Source organism: Ranitomeya variabilis, chromosome 5 (genome assembly GCF_051348905.1).
Source record: "Ranitomeya variabilis isolate aRanVar5 chromosome 5, aRanVar5.hap1, whole genome shotgun sequence".
Taxonomy (NCBI): Eukaryota; Metazoa; Chordata; class Amphibia; order Anura; family Dendrobatidae; genus Ranitomeya; species Ranitomeya variabilis.
Window position 1 is genome coordinate 325,541,003 of NC_135236.1, and position 19,150 is coordinate 325,560,152.

Below are 19,150 nucleotides of genomic sequence, written 5' to 3' on the forward strand. Positions count from 1 at the left end.
CGCAGGGGTGTCACATGTTAAGCGTCGAGCCCCTGAGCTCAGGAAGCAGGGAGCCTGTTTTTACTGTGGTAAAACTGGTCATTTTATTAATATCTGTCCTCTACTGTCTAAGAAAAATGCAACGGCAGAAAACTTCTAAGCTCAGAGGGTGTGGAGGAGACCAATCTGAGCTTATGTATATCCTTCATGGTGGTTTCTCAATGCATGATCCCTGCTAAGGTTTTTATTGCTGGCAGTGAGCTGCCAATTACTGTTTTTGTGGATAGTGGTTCAGCCACAAATCTCATTGATGAGGAGTTTGCGCGCATAGCAGGTTTTAGGATTGAAAAACTGTCTCATCCTATCCGCGTGGTCACCATCAATGCTGCTCCTCTCTCTCAGGGGGAGATTACTGAATTTGTGGCTGAGGTGAAACTCCACATTGGAGTTCTACATTCCGAGCGGGTTACATGTAAGGTGCTTAGGAATCTTCCTGCTCAGGTGGTTTTGGGTTTTCCTTGGTTGTCTATGCACAACCCGGTAATTGACTGGAAAACTCAGGACATAATTCAGTGGAGCGAGTTCTGCCAGGAGAATTGCCTGGCCACATGTGTGGCTGTGGTGACTTCAAGCGTTCCGGAGTCACTTCTGGATTTTGTGGATGTGTTCTCTGAGAAGGGTTGTTCAGAGTTGCCGCCACATCGTCCCTATGACTGTTCTATCAGGTTTAAACCAGGGGCCAAATTGCCTAAAGCAAGGATGTTTAACATCTTCGGTCCGGAGAGACAAGCGTTAAAAGATTACATTTCTGAAAGCTTGAGCAAAGGGCACATCAGGCCGTCATTCTCGCCGGTGGCAGCAGGGTTCTTCTTCGTGAAGAAGAAAGATGGCAGATTACGCCCGTGTTTGGATTTCAGGGAGTTGAACCAGATTACGGTTCGTGATCCATACCCTATGCCTCTGATACCAGATTTGTTCAACCAGGTGGCAGGTGCTAAGTGGTTTACCAAGTTTGACCTCAGGGGGGCGTACAACCTCATAAGAGTCCGTCAAGGTGATGAGTGGAAGACGGCTTTTAATACCCCTGAGGGTCATTTTGAAAATTTGGTGATGCCATTTGGGTTGACTAACGCACCTGCAGTGTTCCAACATTTCATCAATGATGTGTTCTCGCATGTTTTGGGGAAATTCGTTATAGTGTACCTAGATGACATTCTCATATATTCTTGTGACCGTGATGCTCATTTAGATCATGTCAGGCAGGTGTTACAGCTTCTCAGAGAGAATAAGCTGTATGCTAAACTTGAGAAATGTGCATTTTCTGTTCAAGAGTTGCCTTTCTTGGGTTATATTGTGTCTGCTTCTGGTTTTAAAATGGACGCCGCTAAGGTGCAAGCGGTGCTGCATTGGGAACGTCCTGATAACGTGAAAGCACTTCAGCGGTTCCTTGGGTTTTCTAATTACTATAGGAAATTTATCAAGGATTTTTCCATCATTGCTAAACCGCTAACTGACATGACTAAAAAGGGTACCAATTTCTCCGTTTGGCCTTAGGCTGCTGTGCGCGCTTTTGAATTTCTTAAGAACAGTTTTGTTTCAGCCCCCATTCTTGTGCAGCCAGACGTATCAAAACCCTTTGTTGTGGAAGTCGATGCATCTGAGGTTGGTGTGGGGGCGGTACTATCTCAAGGCTCATCTTTGAGTGGTTTACGTCCGTGCGCCTATTTCTCCAAGAAACTGTCGTCCGCCGAACATAACTAGGATATCAGCAACAGGGAGTTGTTGGCAATTAAGTTGGCCTTTGAGGAATGGCGACACTTCTTGGAGGGGTCGGTACATCAGGTAACTGTTATTACCGATCATAAGAATCTGCTGTATTTGGAGTCAGCCAAGCGTCTGTCCCCCAGGCAGGCTCGCTGGGCATTGTTTTTCACGCAGTTCAATTTTTTTTGTCACTTACAGACCGGGGTCTAAAAACACTAAGGCGGATGCTCTGTCCAGGTGTGTTCCGGGGGGAGAACTTTGGGAGGATCCAGTACCCATCCTCCAAAAGGGTGTTGTGGTTTCGGCTCTCACTACCGAGGTTGAGGCTGAGATTGCCGAGGCTCAGGAGGAGGTACCATCTGAGCTTCCCATCAACAAATCTTTTGTACTGCTTCATCTCCGCTTAAAGGTTTTGGTGGAGCATCATGATGCTGTCCTGGCTGGCCACCCAGGGGTTAGAGGTCCAAGATCCAACAGGACGTGGTCTCATACGTGTCAGCTTATACCATGTGCGCTAGGGCTAAGACGCCCCGCTCCCGTCCTGTTGGCACACTACTTCCTCTTGAGGTACCTAGTAAGCCTTGGATGGAAATCTCCATAGATTTCATCACTGAGTTGCCCTCATCAGCTGGGAACACGGTCATCTTGGTGATTGTTGATCGGTTTTCTAAAATGTCGCACTTTGTGTCTTTGCCTTTGTTGCCTAACGCTAAGACTCTGGCTCAGGTACTACAGGAGGTGGTCAGACTTCATGGGGTTCCGTCTGACATCGTGTCTGATAGGGGGTCTCAGTTTGTGGCAAAATTTTGGAGAGAATTTTGCTCACGGCTGGGGATCAAGTCATCTCATTTTTCGGCGTTTCATCCTCAGTCAAATGGTCAGACTGAGCGTATGAACCAAAATTTGGAACAGTACCTACGCTGCTTTTTCTCTAATAACCAGGAGGAGTGGTCTACCTTTCTTCCTTTGGCTGAGTTTGCCATCAATAATCACCGCCAGGAGTCGTCTGGGGAGTCTCCGTTTTTTTGTGTTTATGGGCTACATCCTCAATTTTGTACTTTGAGTCAGAGGGGCTCTTCCGGAGTCCGGAGGAGGACCAGTTAGGAGCACAATTGTCATCAGTCTGGAGGAGAGTTAAACAACGCCTGTTGAGTGTGGGTGCTAGGTACAAACGTGTGGCTGACAGTAGGCGTGTGCCAGGTCCGGACCTGAGTGTGGATGACTGGGTGAGGTTATCCACAAAACACATAAGACTCAAAATACCGTCCCTTAAATTGGGTCCACGGTTTATTGGTTCATTTAGGGTCACCGCCGTCATTAACCCAGTAGCGTACCGATTGGAGCTCCCTACGGTGTATAAGATACACAACGTGTTCCACAGGTCTTTTCTAAAGAAGGTGGTGGGTTCTGTGGACGCGGCGCCTATGCCACCTCCAGTCTTGGTGGATGGTAATTTGGAGTTTGAAGTCTCCAAGGTGATTGACTCTCGTGTAGTGTGTCGCACTTTACAGTACTTGGTACACTGGCGTGGTTATGAGCCAGAGGAGAGGTCCTGGGTACCAGCCTCGGACATTCATGCGGATCGGCTGGTCAGGTTTTTTCATCGTCGCCATCCAGACAAGCCGGGTCCTATAAGCCGTGAGGGCCCTGGGGTCCCTCGTAGAAGGCGGGGTACTGTCATGTCGGACGCTGTTCAGACCAGGTCGTTCGACAGACAGCGGTAATTCCGCTTTAGACCACTGTTTGCTCATTGGCGTCTGCTAGATTTTATCTAGCTGTTCCGGGGTTAATTTACCTGATCCTCGGATTGGAAGCTGGGCCATGCCCATTGCCTTTAAATAGTTCTCCTGATCATTGGGCGTCGCCGATTATAGCTTCTGTCTTGTGCGTTGTTATCTCGGTCTGGAGTGGAGAGCTGGTTGTTGGAGATTCGTTGCTGGTGGTGTATTTTCCTTTGTCTTATTTACTCTTTCCTATATTTGTATTTATTTTGCCCTGCACATTTTAGTGTATTCCTGAGTGACTGCGGCGTGGTGTATATTTTCCTTTATCCTTGTCTGTGCTAACTGTGGGTATTGGAGTATTACCTCTTCACTGGGTGGTGGGCGGAGGTTTCAGCCCAGGGTTGGAACAGGAGACAGGGAGAGGTTCGAGGCCTGGACATGCACACCATCAGTGTAAACTTCAGGTAGAGGGTCAGTCAGGATTCCCCTAGTCTGAGGGAAACTGCAGGGGCCCGGGTTATTAGCTCTCGCTCACCTAGTCTCCCCACGACAGACACTGTTTGATTCCTTGGGCTTAGTAAGTGATGTCCAATTTCACTTGCAGTAGAAAAAGTATCAATCTTGAACCAGGTTTATGGCATTTTCTCCAAAGTGTCCCAGAAGCCATTTTTCAAAAAGATAACGCCTGGCAACATTTTGCTCTTTTTATATATTGCAATATCGTCTCTGTCAGATACTTTCAGGTATCTTAGATGACAGCACATTATGAAGCTTTGGCTGGTGTATTTAAATTGAGTGGCTTCTTGCAGCTTTCTCCTTGCAGGATTGAAAGATTTAGACATAGTTAGCACAGCTAGACGTGCTGCTTTCATCTGATCACCGGAATAGCTTGCTTCTCAGAACAGATTGTAGTTCTTAAAATAATGGCTCCCAAACTCCACATTTAGATTTGATTCTTATGTAATACAGCAGGTTTCAAATCATAACGCACCATGAACTAGGTGACATATATTAAGTTCTGTTTGAATTTTGTATGGAATTCTGAAGCTTTGGATTTTCATCATATATATGTTAATCATAATGTATAATATAAACCATGTAAAATATCCTTTTTTGACAGATTTTACTCAGAAAAATACATTTACAACATAGCTATAAATTAAAGCGTTTACTGTAGGTTACTAAATTGTTCAAGAACTATAGACCTTAAATTATGACTCCCTTTGTTTTCTTATAGGTACGTGTATTTACTTTTTCTGTCGGCCAGCATAATTACGACAAGGGACCCATACAATGGATGGCCTGTGAAAATAAAGGTAAAGTCCATGGCAAATGTTGTATTTCTCTGTGTATTTCACTATTTTTGTAGGTGATAATGTAGCAAATTTATAAGAGATATTTGTGAATACCCAATGTAACTCTGTAACTTGTACCTACAGTAACCATTGTAAACATTTGGGCACCCCTGGTCAAAATTACTGTTAGTGTGAACAGTTAAAAAAGTTGAAGATGAAATGATCTCTAAAAGGACTAAAGTTAAAGATTACACATTTCCATATATATATATATACTAGATGTTTCCAGCCAGCTAACGCTCGGCAGGCTCATTGCTATCTAATTAACGCTGCTGGTGATTAAACTAAAGTAAATAATGACAACATTCAATAGCGCTTACGCAGGTGGTAAATTAACTTAAAATGAAGTTAACCCCTTCATGACCTTGCCGTTTTTTGCAATTCTGACCAGTGTCCATTTATGAGGTAATAACTCAGGAACGCTTCAATGGATCCTAGCGATTCTGAGATTGTTTTTTCGTGACATATTGGGCTTCATGTTAGTGGTAAATTTAGGTCGATAATTTCTGAGTTTATTTGTGAAAAAAATCGAAATTTGGCAAAAATTTTGAAAATTTCGCAATTTTCACATTTTGAATTTTTATTCTGTTAAACCAGAGAGTTATGTGACACAAAATAGTTAATAAATAACATTTCCCACATGTCTACTTTACATCAGCACAATTTTGGAAACAAATTTTTTTTTTGCTAGGAAGTTATAAGGGTTAAAATTTGACCAGTGATTTCTCATTTTTACAACAAAATTTACAAAACCATTTTTTTTAGGGACCACCTCACATTTGAAGTCAGTTTGAGGGTTCTATATGGCTGAAAATACCCAAAAGTGACACCATTCTAAAAACTTCACCCCTCAAGGTGCTCAAAACCACATTCAAGAAGTTTATTAACCCTTCAGGTGTTTCACAGCAGCAGAAGCAACATGGAAGTAAAAAATGAACATTTAACTTTTTAGTCACAAAAATGATCTTTTAGCAACAATTTTTTATTTTCCCAAGGGTAAAAGGAGAAACTGGACCACGGACGTTATTGTCCAATTTGTCCTGAGTACGCTGATACCTCATATGTGGGGGTAAACCACTGTTTGGGCGCACGGCAGGGCTCGGAAGGGAAGGAGCGCCATTTGACTTTTTGAATGAAAAATTGGCTCCAATCTTTAGCGGACACCATGTCGCGTTTGGAGAGCCCCCGTGTGCCTAAACATTGGAGCTCCCCCACAAGTGACCACATTTTGGAAACTAGACCCCCCAAGGAACTTATCTAGAAGCATAGTGAGCACTTTAAACCCCCAGGTGCTTCACAAATTGATCCGTAAAAATGAAAAAGTACTTTTTTTTCACAAAAAAATTATTTTACCCTCAATTTTTTCATTTTCACATGGGCAACAGGATAAAATGGATCCTAAATTTTGTTGGGCAATTTCTCCTGAGTACACCAATACCTCACATGTGGGGGTAAACCACTGTTTGGGCACATGGTAAGGCTCGGAAGGGAAGGAGCGCCATTTGACTTTTTGAATGGAAAATTATCTCCATCGTTAGCGGACACCATGTCGCATTTGGAAAGCCCCTGTGTGCCTAAACATTGGAGCTCCTCCACAAGTGACCCCATTTTGGAAACTAGACCCCCCAAGGAACTCATCTAGAGGCATAGTGAGCACTTTAAACCCCCAGGTGCTTCACAAATTGATCCGCAAAAATGAAAAAGTACTTTTTTTTCACACAAAATTTCTTTTAGCCTCAATTCTTTCATTTTCACATGGGCAACAGGATAAAATGGATCCTAAAATTTGTTGGGCAATTTCTCCTGAGTATGCCGATATCTCATATGTGGGGGTAAACCACTGTTTGGGTGCACGGCAAGGCTCGGAAGGGGAGGCATGCCATTTGACTTTTTGAATGGAAAATTAGCTCCAATCGTTAGCGGACACCATGTCGCGTTTGGAGAGCCCCTGTGTGCCTAAACATTGGAGCTCCCCTACAAGTGACCCCATTTTGGAAACTAGACCCCCCAAGGAACTTATCTAGATGCATAGTGAGCACTTATAACCCCCAGGTGCTTCACAGAAGTTTATAACGCAGAGCCGTGAAAATAAAAAAAAATGTTTTCTTTCCTCAAAAATGATTTTTAGCCCAGAATTTTTTATTTTCCCAAGGGTAATAGGAGAAATTGGACCCCAAATGTTGTTGTCCAGTTTGTCCTGAGTACGATGATACCCCATATGTGGGGGTAAACCACTGTTTGGGTGCACGGCAGGGCTCGGAAGGGAAGGCACGCCATTTGGCTTTTTGAATGGAAAATTAGCTCCAATCATTAGCGGACACCATGTCGCGTTTGGAGAGCCCCTGTGTGCCTAAACATTGGAGCTCCCGCACAAGTGACCCCATTTTGGAAACTAGACCTCCCAAGGAACTAATCTAAATGTGTCGTGAGCACTTTGAACCCCCAAGTGCTTCACAGAAGTTTATAACGCAGAGCCATGAAAATAAAAAATAATTTTTCTTTTCTCAAAAATGATTTTTTTAGCCCACAATTTTTTATTTTCCCAAGGGTAACAGGTGAAATTGGACCCCAAAAGTTGTTGTCCAGTTTCTCCTGAGTACGCTGATACCCCATATGTGGGGGTAAACCACTGTTTTGGCACACGTCGGGGTTCGGAAGGAAAGTAGTGACGTTTTGAAATGCAGACTTTGATGGAATGCTCTGCGGGCGTCAGGTTGCGTTTACAGAGCCCCTGATGTGCCTAAACAGTAGGAACTCCCCACAAGTGACTCCATTTTGGAAACTAGACCCCCAATGGAACTTATCTAGATGTGTGGTGAGCACTTTGAACCCCCAAGTGCTTCACAGAAGTTTATAACGCAGAGCCGTGAAAATAATAAATGTGTTTCCTTTCCTCAAAAATATTTTTTTAGCCCAGAATTTTTTATTTTTGCAAGAGTAACAGGAGAAATTGGACCCCAAAAGTTGTTGTCCAGTTTCTCCTGAGTATGCTGATACCCCATATGTGGGGGTAAACCACTGTTTGGGCACATGCCGGGGTTCGGAAGGGAAGTAGTGACGTTTTGGAATGCAGACTTTGATGGAATGGTCTGCGGGCATCATGTTACGTTTGCAGAGCCCCTGATATGCCTAAACAGTAGAAACCCCCCACAAGTGACCCCATTTTGGAAACTAGACCCCCGAAGGAACTTATCTAGATGTGTGGTGAGCACTTTCAACCCCCAAGTGCTTCACAGAAGTTTATAACGCAGAGCCGTGAAAATAAAAAATAATTGTTCTTTCCTCAAAAATTATGTTTTAGCAAGTAATTTTTTATTTTTGCAAGGGTAACAGGAGAAATTGGACCCCAACAGTTGTTGCCCAGTTTATCCTGAGTACGCTGGTACCCCAAATGTGGGGGTAAACCACTGTTTGGGCGCACGTCGGGGCTTGGAAGGGTGGGAGCACCATTTGACTTTTTGAACACAAGATTGGCTGGAATCAATGGTGGCGCCATGTTGCGTTTGGAGACCCCTGATGTGCCTAAACAGTGGAAACCCCTCAATTCTAACTTCAACACTAACCCCAACACACCCCTAATCCTAATCCCAACTGTAGCCATAACCCTAATCACAACCCTAACCCCAACACACCCCTAACCACAACCCTAACCGCAACACACCCGTAACCCTAATTCCAACCCTAATCCTAACCCTAATCCCAACCGTAACCCTAATCCCAACCCTAACCACAACTGTAACCCCAACACACCCCTGACCCTATCCGTAACCCTAACCACAAGCCTAATCTTAACCCTATTTCAAACCCTAGCCCTAATTCCAACCCTAACTCTAATTCCAACCCTAACCCTAAGGCTATGTGCCCACGTTGCGGATTCGTGTGAGATTTTTCCGCACGATTTTTGAAAAATCTGCAGGTAAAAGGCACTGCGTTTTACCTGCAGATTTACAGCAGATTTCCAGTGTTTTTTTGTGCGGATTTCACCTGCGGATTCCTATTGAGGAACAGGTGTAAAACGCTGCGGAATCCGCACAAAGAACTGACATGCTGCGGAAAATACAATGCAGCGTTTCTGCATGGAATTTTCCGCACCATGGGCACAGCGGATTTGGTTTTCCTTAGGTGTACATGGTACTGTAAACCTGATGGAAAACTGCTTCGAATTCGCAGCGGCCAATCCGCTGCGGATCCGCGGCCAATCCGCTGCGGATCCGCGGCCAATCCGCTGCCAATCCGCGGCCAATCCGCTGCCAATCCGCTGCGGATCCGCGGCCAATCCGCTGCGGATCCGCTGCCAATCCGCTGCGGATCCGCGGCCGATCCGCTGCGGATCCGCGGCCGATCCGCTGCGGATCCGCGGCCGATCCGCTGCCGATCCGCGGCCGATCCGCTGCCGATCCGCTGCGGATCCGCGGCCAATCCGCTGCGGATCCGCTGCCAATCCGCTGCGGATCCGCGGCCGATCCGCTGCGGATCCGCGGCCGATCCGCGGCCGATCCGCTGCCGATCCGCGGCCGATCCGCTGCGGATCCGCGGCCGATCCGCTCTGTGTGCATATGCCATAACCCTACCCCTAACCCTAACCCTACCCGTAACCCTAACCCTACCCCTAACCCTACCCCTAGTTCTAACCCTAGTTCTAACCCTAACCCTAGTGGAAAAAGAAAAAAATATATTTTCTTTATTTTATTATTGTCCCTACCTATGGGGGTGATAAAGGGGGGGGGGTTTATTTATTATTTTTTTATTTTGATCGCTGTGATAGAACCTACCACAGCGATCAAAATGTACCTGTAATGTAATGAATCTGCCGACATTTTGGAAGATGGCGGCGCCCAGCGAGGAGACGGACCGACACCGGGAGCCTCGGTAAGTATAAGGGGGGGGAGATCGGGGCACGGGGGGGGCGTCGGAGCACCGGGGGGTGACATAGGAGCAGGGGAGGAGCGGGCAGGAGGACGGGGGAGCGGAGCACAGGACGGAGGGGACCGACCCCATAACGGAGCACTGGGGGGGTGATCGGTGGGGTGGGGGGGGTCACTTAAGGTTTTCCAGCCATGGCCGATGGTATTGCAGCATCAGCCATGGCTGGATTGTAATATTTCACCAGTTTTTAGGTGAAATATTACAAATCGCTCTGATTGGCAGTTTCACTTTCAACAGCCAATCAGAGCGATCGTAGCCACGGGGGGGTGAAGCCACCCCCCCTGGGCTGAAGTACCACTCCCCCTCTCCCTGCAGATCGGGTAAAATAGGAGTTAACCCATTCACCCGATCTGCAGGGACGCGATCATTCCATGACGCCACATAGGCGTCATGGGTCGGGAAGGGGTTAATACCAATAGTGTGGTGATGTGTTGGGGGTGGGATTATGTGTGGTAATGGGGTGGGGGGCGGGATTGTGTGGTAATGGGGTGGGGGGCGGGATTATGTGTGGTAATGGGGTGGGGGGCGGGATTATGTGTGGTAATGTGGTGGGGGGCAGGATTATCTGTGGTAATGTGGTGGGGGTGGGATTATGTGTGGTAATGTGGTGGGGGGCGGGATTATGTGTGGTAATGTGGTGGGGGCGGGATTATCTGTGGTAATGTGGTGGGGGCGGGATTATGTGTGGTAATGTGGTGGGGGGCGGGATTATGTGTGGTAATGTGGTGGGGGGTGGGATTATCTGTGGTAATGTGGTGGGGGTGGGATTGTGTGTGGTAATGTGGTGGGGGCAGGATTATCTGTAGTAATGTGGTGGGGGTGGGATTATTTGTGGTAATGTGGTGGGGGCAGCATTATGTGTGGTAATGTGATGGGGGACGGGATTATCTGTAGTAATGTGGTGGGGGGCGGGATTATGTGTGGTGATGTGGTGGGGGGTGGGATTATGTGTGGTGATGTGGTGGGGGCGCAGGATTATATGTAGTGATGTGGTGGGGGCGGGATTATGTGTAGTAATGTGGTGGGGTGGTGGGATTATGTGTGGTGATGTGGTGGGTTGGCGGGATTATGTGTGGTGATGTGGGGGGTGGGAATATGTGTGGTAATGGGGTGGGGGGGCGGGATTATGTGGTGATGTGTTGGGGGGCGGGATTGTGTGTGGTGATGTGGTGGGGGCGCAGGATTATATGTAGTGATGTGGTGGGGCGGGATTATGTGTAGTAATGTGGTGGGGGCAGGATTATGTGTAGTAATGTGGTGGGGTGGCGGGATTATATGTGTTGGGGTGGCGGGATTATGTGTGGTGATGTGGTGGGGGGCGGGATTATGTGTGGTAATGGGGTGGGGGGGCGGGATTATGTTTGGTGATGTGTTGGGGGGCGGGATTGTGTGGTGATGTGTTGGGGGGTGGGATTATGTGTGGTGATGTGTTGGGGGGCGGGATTATGTGTGGTAATGTGTTGGGGGGTGGGATTATGTGTGGTGATGTGGTGGGGGGCGGAATTATGTGTGGTGATGTGTTGGGGGGTGGGATTATGTGTGGTGATGTGTTGGGGGGTGGGATTATGTGTGGTGATGTGTTGGGGGGTGGGATTATGTGTGGTGATGTGTGTGGTTGGGAACGGGATTGTGTGTGGTGATGTGGTGTGGATTGTGTGTGGTAATGTGGTGGGGGCAGGATTATGTGTGGTGATGTGGTGGGGTGGAGCTACTGTGCAGGGGCGGGATTAGCGAGTAATCACGATGCCTCTTGCTTCCAAAATGCATTAGGCTTCTCTAGTTATTCTTTTGCATACTTTTGATGCTTAATTTTATGGTGAGGATGCAGGAGAGGTTCTCTTCTGATGACTCTTCCATGAAGGCCATAATTGTACAGGTGTCCCTGAATAGTAGACACAATGTTCAACAACTCCAGAGTCTGCTAAATCTTTCTGAAGGTTTCTTGCCGTCAAGCGGTGTTCTGATTTGTCTCTCTAGCAATCCTATGAGTAGCTTTTGCGGAAATTTAGCTAGGTCATCCAGACCTTATTTTGACCTCCACTGTTCCTGTAAACAGCCATTTCTTAATTAAATCTCGAACTGAGCAAAATGCAACTTAAAAATGCTTTGCTGTCTTCTTATAGCCTTCCCTGCTTTGTAGGCCTCCACCATTTTTATTTTCAGAGTGCTAGGCAGTTGCTTAGAAGAACCCACGACTGCTGTTTTTTAGCAGAGGTTTAAAGCTGGGAAATTTGCATCACCTTGCCTTTCCTAACAATGTTAATGAAGACACCATACCCCTAACAGGCTAATTATGTCTGAAACCTTGGTCAAAATTGTTTGAGCACACAAATCTCCAAGGGTACCCAAACATTTGCATCCACCAATTTTCCTTTTTGTAGTTTTTGAAATGAAAAAAATAAAAAACATTTTCTGACTAAAATACAGATTGCCTTTTAGAGATCATTTAATTTTCAACTTGCTCAACTGTTCACAATAATAGTAATTTTAACAAGGGGTGCCCAAACCTTTACATGCCACTGTATGTGGAAATTATATGGAGATTTTATCTAATATTTATCTGAGTTCTATTATACATTTTTACCTGATGTTTATTTTTACGATATGCAAGTTTTTCATTGCCACCTCAGTCGCAAATGCCATCAGTTAAACCAAGAATGTCTTATTTCCAAAAAAAGCTCTGTATAATATTTTTTGTTTTGTCTTATATCCATACACTACAGTTGTTATGGGTTAAAGTTGCCACATTGCAGTCTGGTCCTGAGGAAACCCAAAAAACCCAGACTACTATGATCACTAAATGGGGGATAAGTGTCAATTTAGTTTCAATCCTTCAAAAAAAATCTGAGCACCTTTTTTATACTACCAGCTTTAAACGTAATTACACTAGCGTAGAGTACGGGCGAGTGCTATGCGAGAAAACATTGCATAGCACTTGGACCAGTGTTAATGTATGGGGCAGCGCACATCACCGTATTTTTTTCAGGCGTATTTAACATGCGTGTAAAGTCGCAGCATGCTGCGATTGTACGTGCATATTGTCCGAGACTCGCCAATGCAAGCCTATGGGTGTGAGAAAAATTTGGACTCCACACGGACCATCCATGTAGCTTGTGATAAATACACACACATTTTCCTCATTTCAGCCCATTGAGCAATTTATTTCAACAGGGAAAAGCAGTGAGAAATGTAAAGCCATAGGTATGTCATACCGATGTCATACGGCTACCATACTGATACATGGGTGGGAGAAAATCACATCATCGCATTGCAAACGTGTTACACTGATGACCATATGGAGAACACTTGTGCAACTCTCAGCAGGGAGACTCGGACCAATTTTCCATACCTTTAGTGTGACTCCAGCCTTACAAGCAGTGTGTGAGTAATAAACCTCACTGACTAAGTGCAATCTTGTGTCAGTATGTATATGTACGTTTATTTATTTAAAATGGCCATTTGCTAAATTTCTATAATGTCCTCATCCCTAAAGGGTTAGTCTCCTTTAGGCAACCCTTTTTCATATGCCCAGTTAAGATATATAAATATCATAGATGTTATGTATGTTATTGCCCCTCTAAGAGGCGAATATACCATTGGTGCAACCTGTGGCACTGCACAAGGACCTAAGAGGTAAGGGAGCCACTTCCACCTCGATTGGACTGCAAATGGCCCATATATTGTTATATTGTTCTGGCACAAGGACCCTCTTCTGTCTGTGTCCACTTCTGGTCCCTCCTTTCCATTAATTTCTTGGACCGGCCAGTAATTTTCATGAGACCTAGAGTAGTGCTTCATTTTTGTTGCAGTGTCACACCTTTTAGCACCTCCAAAGGTACATTGTTCAAGTCAACGGATGTTGTCCAGATCAGAAAACTCCTTCAAAGAGTGGTTCAGATTAAGACAAACCTACAATTTGGAGAGACAATACATTTCAAACTCTGCTAACAGTTTTTACCTAAAGATCTGATTCAAAGATAATAAAACAGTAAAGCTACCTTCACACGAAACGACTTTGTAACGATATCGCTAGCGATCCGTGACGTTGCAGCGTCCTCGCTAGCGATATCGTTTCGTTTGACACGCAGCAGCGATCAGGATCCTGCTGTGATGTCGCTGGTTGCTGAATAAAGTCCAGAACTTTATTTGGTCGTCCGATCGCCGTGTATCGTTGTGTTTGAAAGCAAAAGCAACGATACCAGCGATATTTTACACTGGTAACCAGGGTAAATTTCGGGTTGCTAAGCGCAGGGCCGCGCTTAGTAACCCGATGTTTACCCTGGTTACCAGCGTAAAAGTAAAAAAAACAAACAGCACATACTCACCTGCGCGTCCCCCAGCGTCTGCTTCCTGACACTTACTGAGCACCGGCCCTAAAGTGAAAGTGAAAGCACAGCGGTGACGTCACCGCTGTGCTGTTAGGGCCGGAGCTCAGTCAGTGTCAGGAAGCAGACGCTGGGGGACGCGCAGGTGAGCATGTACTGTTTGTTTTTTTTACTTTTACGCTGGTAACCAGGGTAAACATCGGGTTACTAAGCGCGGCCCTGCGCTTAGCAACCCGATGTTTACCCTGGTTACCCGGGGACCTCGGCATCATTGGTCGCTGGAGAGCTGTCTATGTGACAGCTCTCCAGCGATCAAACAGCGACGCTGCAGCGATCGGCATCGTTGTCGCTATCGCTGCAGCGTCGCTTCGTGTGAAGGTACCTAAGTGCACTTTCAAAAAACTTTCACCATATCAAAGAGACATGTCAAAAGTTTTTTGATCGCTGGTAGTCTAGATCTTTAGGCCCTAGAAATTGCTAATGGGAAGAGGAAGAAGTGCTAAGCTTTCATCAGTTCTCCTAGGGTATATGGGATTATCTGAAGTTTGTTTCATACACAAACCTCTCCGAGATTTGCATATTTGTGGTTGTCTCAAAACTCAGATTTCAACCATTCAAAACTTCTGTCATATCATTATGACATTTTTAAAAGTTTTCTGAAATAGCAGTTAACCTTTAAAGGGAACCTGTCATTTTAGGGGAGATGGACAGGGAGAAGCCCTGGGGACCTTCCTCGGACTATTTATCAAAGCTGCACTGCCCCCGGCCAACATCTTAAACTATGTTTTATCTGAAATGCTGAATCGCTTAAGAGTAAAATTTACACGGTAGCCAAAGTGTAGCTAGGCTCTATTTTGTGATGCCCATGGTACAAGAAGCATGGATCGCCTGTCAGGTTCCTTTTAATTGAATACTATTGATTGGTGTATGTAGACATCAATAAAGCAAAACATTCAGTCAATTTGATTTAGTCAGCTCAATTTGTGGCCAGAAGATAGATAGATAGATGAATATTTATAACTCTTTTGCCAATTTCAATATGGAAACTAGTATCCTTGCCTAAATCCAAAACATATTATTTATACTCATCATCAATAACATTTCAACACCAAAGAGGAAAAGGTTTTTGAATTATGGAAATCACAGAATCAATAGATGTTAATGTTATGAAAATGTTGAGAACTTTTCAAAATATCTTGATTTATTCAGCACCACATGCTGAAATACATGCACGTATACACCTTGGCATGCTATCCACGAGGTTATTAATGGTTGTCTGAGCAATGTTCTGCAACACTGAATACACTTCAGCATACATATTATCAATAAACGCTGTTAGCAGCTCCCTTTGCAATTGCCAACCAATGCCATCCCATATGTGCTGGATGAGAGACCACCCTGGAGATGCTGCTGGCCATGGTAGAATATTAAAGCCACATAGTCTGCTCAAAATAGCATGAGCAACTTAACAGACTGGTGTTGTCAACTTGGAAAATGTCTCCTGCAACACTTTGGAGAAATGGCCGTACCACTGGTTTTACGATTAATCCATTTTGTGCTGGAAGTTAAATTGGACTTCACATGCCAAGCCTAATGTGCTAAACATTGTCTAGACAAATCATCTGAAGGAGTTTGCATGACATTGGGCTACAGCTCAGATGTCCAGTTATATGGTTTCCATTGATCTTATGAATAGAATAGAGGTCTATCCTCTTAAGCAATGAGTCCTTCTTTTGTCTTGGATGCAGTGATAGACAGATTGGTCTGGACAACAGGTGTGCAATTCCATGAAGAAGAGGCCTTCATGAGAAGAATGTCACATAGGTCGTATAGGGGGGAAAATAAGTATTTGATACACTGCCGATTTTGCAAGTTTTCCAGCATACAAAGACTGGAAAAGACTGTAATTTTTAGGACCACTTCAACTGTGAGAGACAGAATATTAAAAATAAATCCAGAGAATTACATTTTTATCATTTACATATCAATACCAGTTCAGAACTGAGCTATTTTCACTTGTGTCATTTTATCTTGTACATGCTGTTTAAAGAGCTCTAAAATATTTTCTCATTCAGATACTCAAATCATTTTTGCATACTTTATTTTTGATTCATGGGGCTTAATTTTCATGTGATTTTCATATTATTATTATTATTATTATTATTATTATTTATTTATATAGCACCATTAATTCCATGGTGCTGTACATGAGAAAGGGGTTACATACAGAGTTATAGATATCGTTTACAGTAAACAAGTTTACAGTGACAGACTGGTACAGAGGGGAGAGGACCCTGTCCTTGCGGAATTACATTTTATGGACAAATTTCATATGCAAATTGTCTCTTCAGAGAGAAAGCGGACTCTACTGCCACCTATTGGAAAAATCATCTATACCAGACCACAAGAACACCTCAAATACAAATTCCTGGGTGCCAAGACGTAATATACTGTTTCAGTGCACAAAAGATAGAGAAAACCTATGAAGGACAAAAGCACCAAAAGAACCAAATTTTTATAAAAAATATATATTTACTTTATTAGATCAGAGTAAAAATACAAAATATAAAAACATAATAGAGATAGCAGGGCGATGACAAAGATTTACCACGAAATGTGGAACAGCAGTACCCAACAGGCAATAACTACCATATAGATTAATCATATACTCAAATAGTCAGCTCAGGAAAGTGCCAGTGCATTGTGCAGAAATTTGTAACATCAAATATATTTGCCAAATGCAGAGTGAGTCTAAAACATAAAGATGCACTGAGCACTAGGGTTGAGCGACTTTTGCTTTTTTAGGATCGAGTTGGGTTTTGTGAAACCCGACCTTCTCGAAAGTCGGATCGCGTGAAATCGGCCCATTCTACTGTGAAGTCGGGTTCCGGACCGGAACACGAAACCCAATGCAAGTCAATGTGGATCTCTCTCTCTCTCTCTCTCTCTCTCTCTCTCTCTCTCTCTCCCCTCTGTGCAAAGCATATGTTGTGTTTGACTGCGGAAATCACTACAGCCCAAATGGTAATATGGCTCTATGACGCCGCAGAACCACACCGGAACCTATGTCATCACGCTGCCCACACTCCTTAATTGGCTGAAAAAATGTTGGGGAAGGCGTCATACAAAATGCGACTTTGGCGCCAAGATCGCCGACCATGTGGCCGGTCCCACGCTGGAGTCGGGTCGGGTTTCACGAAACCCGACTTTGCCAAAAGTCAGCGACTTTTGAAAATGAACGATCCGTTTCGCTCAACCCTACTGAGCACCATACAAACTCATCTAAGTGTCATGCCCAACATCTGAGTGAGAGCAGAGCGCGACCAGTGAAGGTAAATAAGGAATACATGGATTACCTGGGGAACCACGATGCCACCCACCCCAACGCGCGTTTCGGCCTCATGCTGTTTAAAGAGCTTTAAAATATTTTCTCATTCGGATACTCAAATCATTTTTGCAAACTTTATTTTTGATTCATGGGGCTTAATTTTCATGTGATTTTCATATGCAAATTGTCTCTTCAGAGAGAAAGAGGACTTGAACTCTACTGCCACCTATTGGAAGTAGCACCCCTAAAAGTCAATTTTGACCAATTAACAGGCTTTTGCCTTATGACTATGATTTTTCCTTAAGCTAAACCAGAAACTCAATTTGTAGACACGTTGTTTCTGGGTATTACCCCTCATTGGTGCAAAGTATGAGATCTGGATTGGCTGTATGATAGGCTTAAGACTGGAATCTAAGGGATATGTTATTTTCATACACTCTATTTTATTTTTTTGCGGCTATCATGCAATATTTGTGGTAAATTAAAGGAATTGTCTGTTTTTCACATTTTCTCATTTTTTTATCACAATGGAACACATAAATACATTTTAAAATGTGTTCACATCTCTGTAACTTTTATTTTTATATATCATACACATTTGTCGACGAGGGCAGGGCTAGTGAACAATGATTTGGATTGGTAGTGGGTTTTTAATTATTTATTTACTTTTACCTACTTTTTATTTATTTATTTTTCATTTTTCTCACATATTGTGTCCCCAGTAGGGTCATAAATGACCTTTGGGAGGCATTTCAAAATTTAAATACTTTTCTTAAAATCTTATTTCCACTGTAACTGTGTTACTGTGGCTAATATATTAGTTTAAGTTACCGTGGAATTGCAGTCTCCGGGATGCACAGCTGAGCTCACTGGGTCACCTATGATTCTGTAGCTCATGCTTTCTCCCCAGTCCCAGTGATCACAATTCTGCTGAGTCCTCATGAGGAAGCACTATTAGCATTTCCTTTTAGCATTTCTTATTTCCCCAGACACCAGAGCATGATAGGTGTAAGATGTTAAAAGAAAAAAGAACCCATACTCGCCTAACCTCTCATCTTTCTGGCTACCGCCAATGCTCCCAACCCACTGCCTGTTTATCCACATAACTTCTAGCCAAGATCACGTCTTGGAGATCACTCCATGCCAGACAAGGAGCAGCTGGGTTGTCCGAAGATGTGAAAAATTGTTGTTTTTTCTTTTTAATCCTTTCTTTTCTTTTTACTGTTCTGCAAGATATCAGCCACAAATAAATTTGTGCTTAGTAAAATACAAAAAAATACATGTTTCCCAGCAATTTGGGTAAAATGTGAGGAGAGTTTGATTCCACTTAAATAAATTTCCCCATCTATAATTTTTTAATTTAACTTCTTTGCAACTTTTGACTTACATGTAAGTCAAAAGTCTTGTCCGTGCCTTTAATGCATGCTTGCACGCCGAGGCCGCAACTTTCTGCTCACATGATGGCTGATTTAATTAGCCATCATGTGCCTCTAACATCCGCTGGTGGAACGGAGCTCTGCCTATGGCTATTAACCTGTTGAATGCCGCTGCCAGTCTCTGAAAGAGACATTTAACATGTTCTGGCAGTGATCGCATCATTCTATGCTCCCATCAGCGCCGCCTGTGACATGATCTCAGGGCATTGATGGATTTCCATGACAGTCAGGGGTCAGCTGATGACCCATGTGCCTGTCATTACAATCTCGCTTTGAAAGCCAGCCCGTGGCCGACGTTCAAATGAAATTGTGA

General features: G+C 44.2%; 1 protein-coding gene across 6 annotated transcripts in view; it reads left to right on the plus strand.

Moving 5' to 3' along the window:
• CACNA2D1 (calcium voltage-gated channel auxiliary subunit alpha2delta 1) overlaps positions 1-19,150 on the plus strand; it is a 1,329,605-nt gene that overhangs the window by 975,678 nt on the left and 334,777 nt on the right. For all 6 annotated transcript variants that reach the window (XM_077264669.1, XM_077264672.1, XM_077264671.1 and 3 more), the window contains exon 13: positions 4,705-4,783. In XM_077264669.1, coding sequence (XP_077120784.1) covers positions 4,705-4,783 — 79 coding nt within the window. The remainder of the gene's footprint in view (positions 1-4,704; positions 4,784-19,150) is intronic.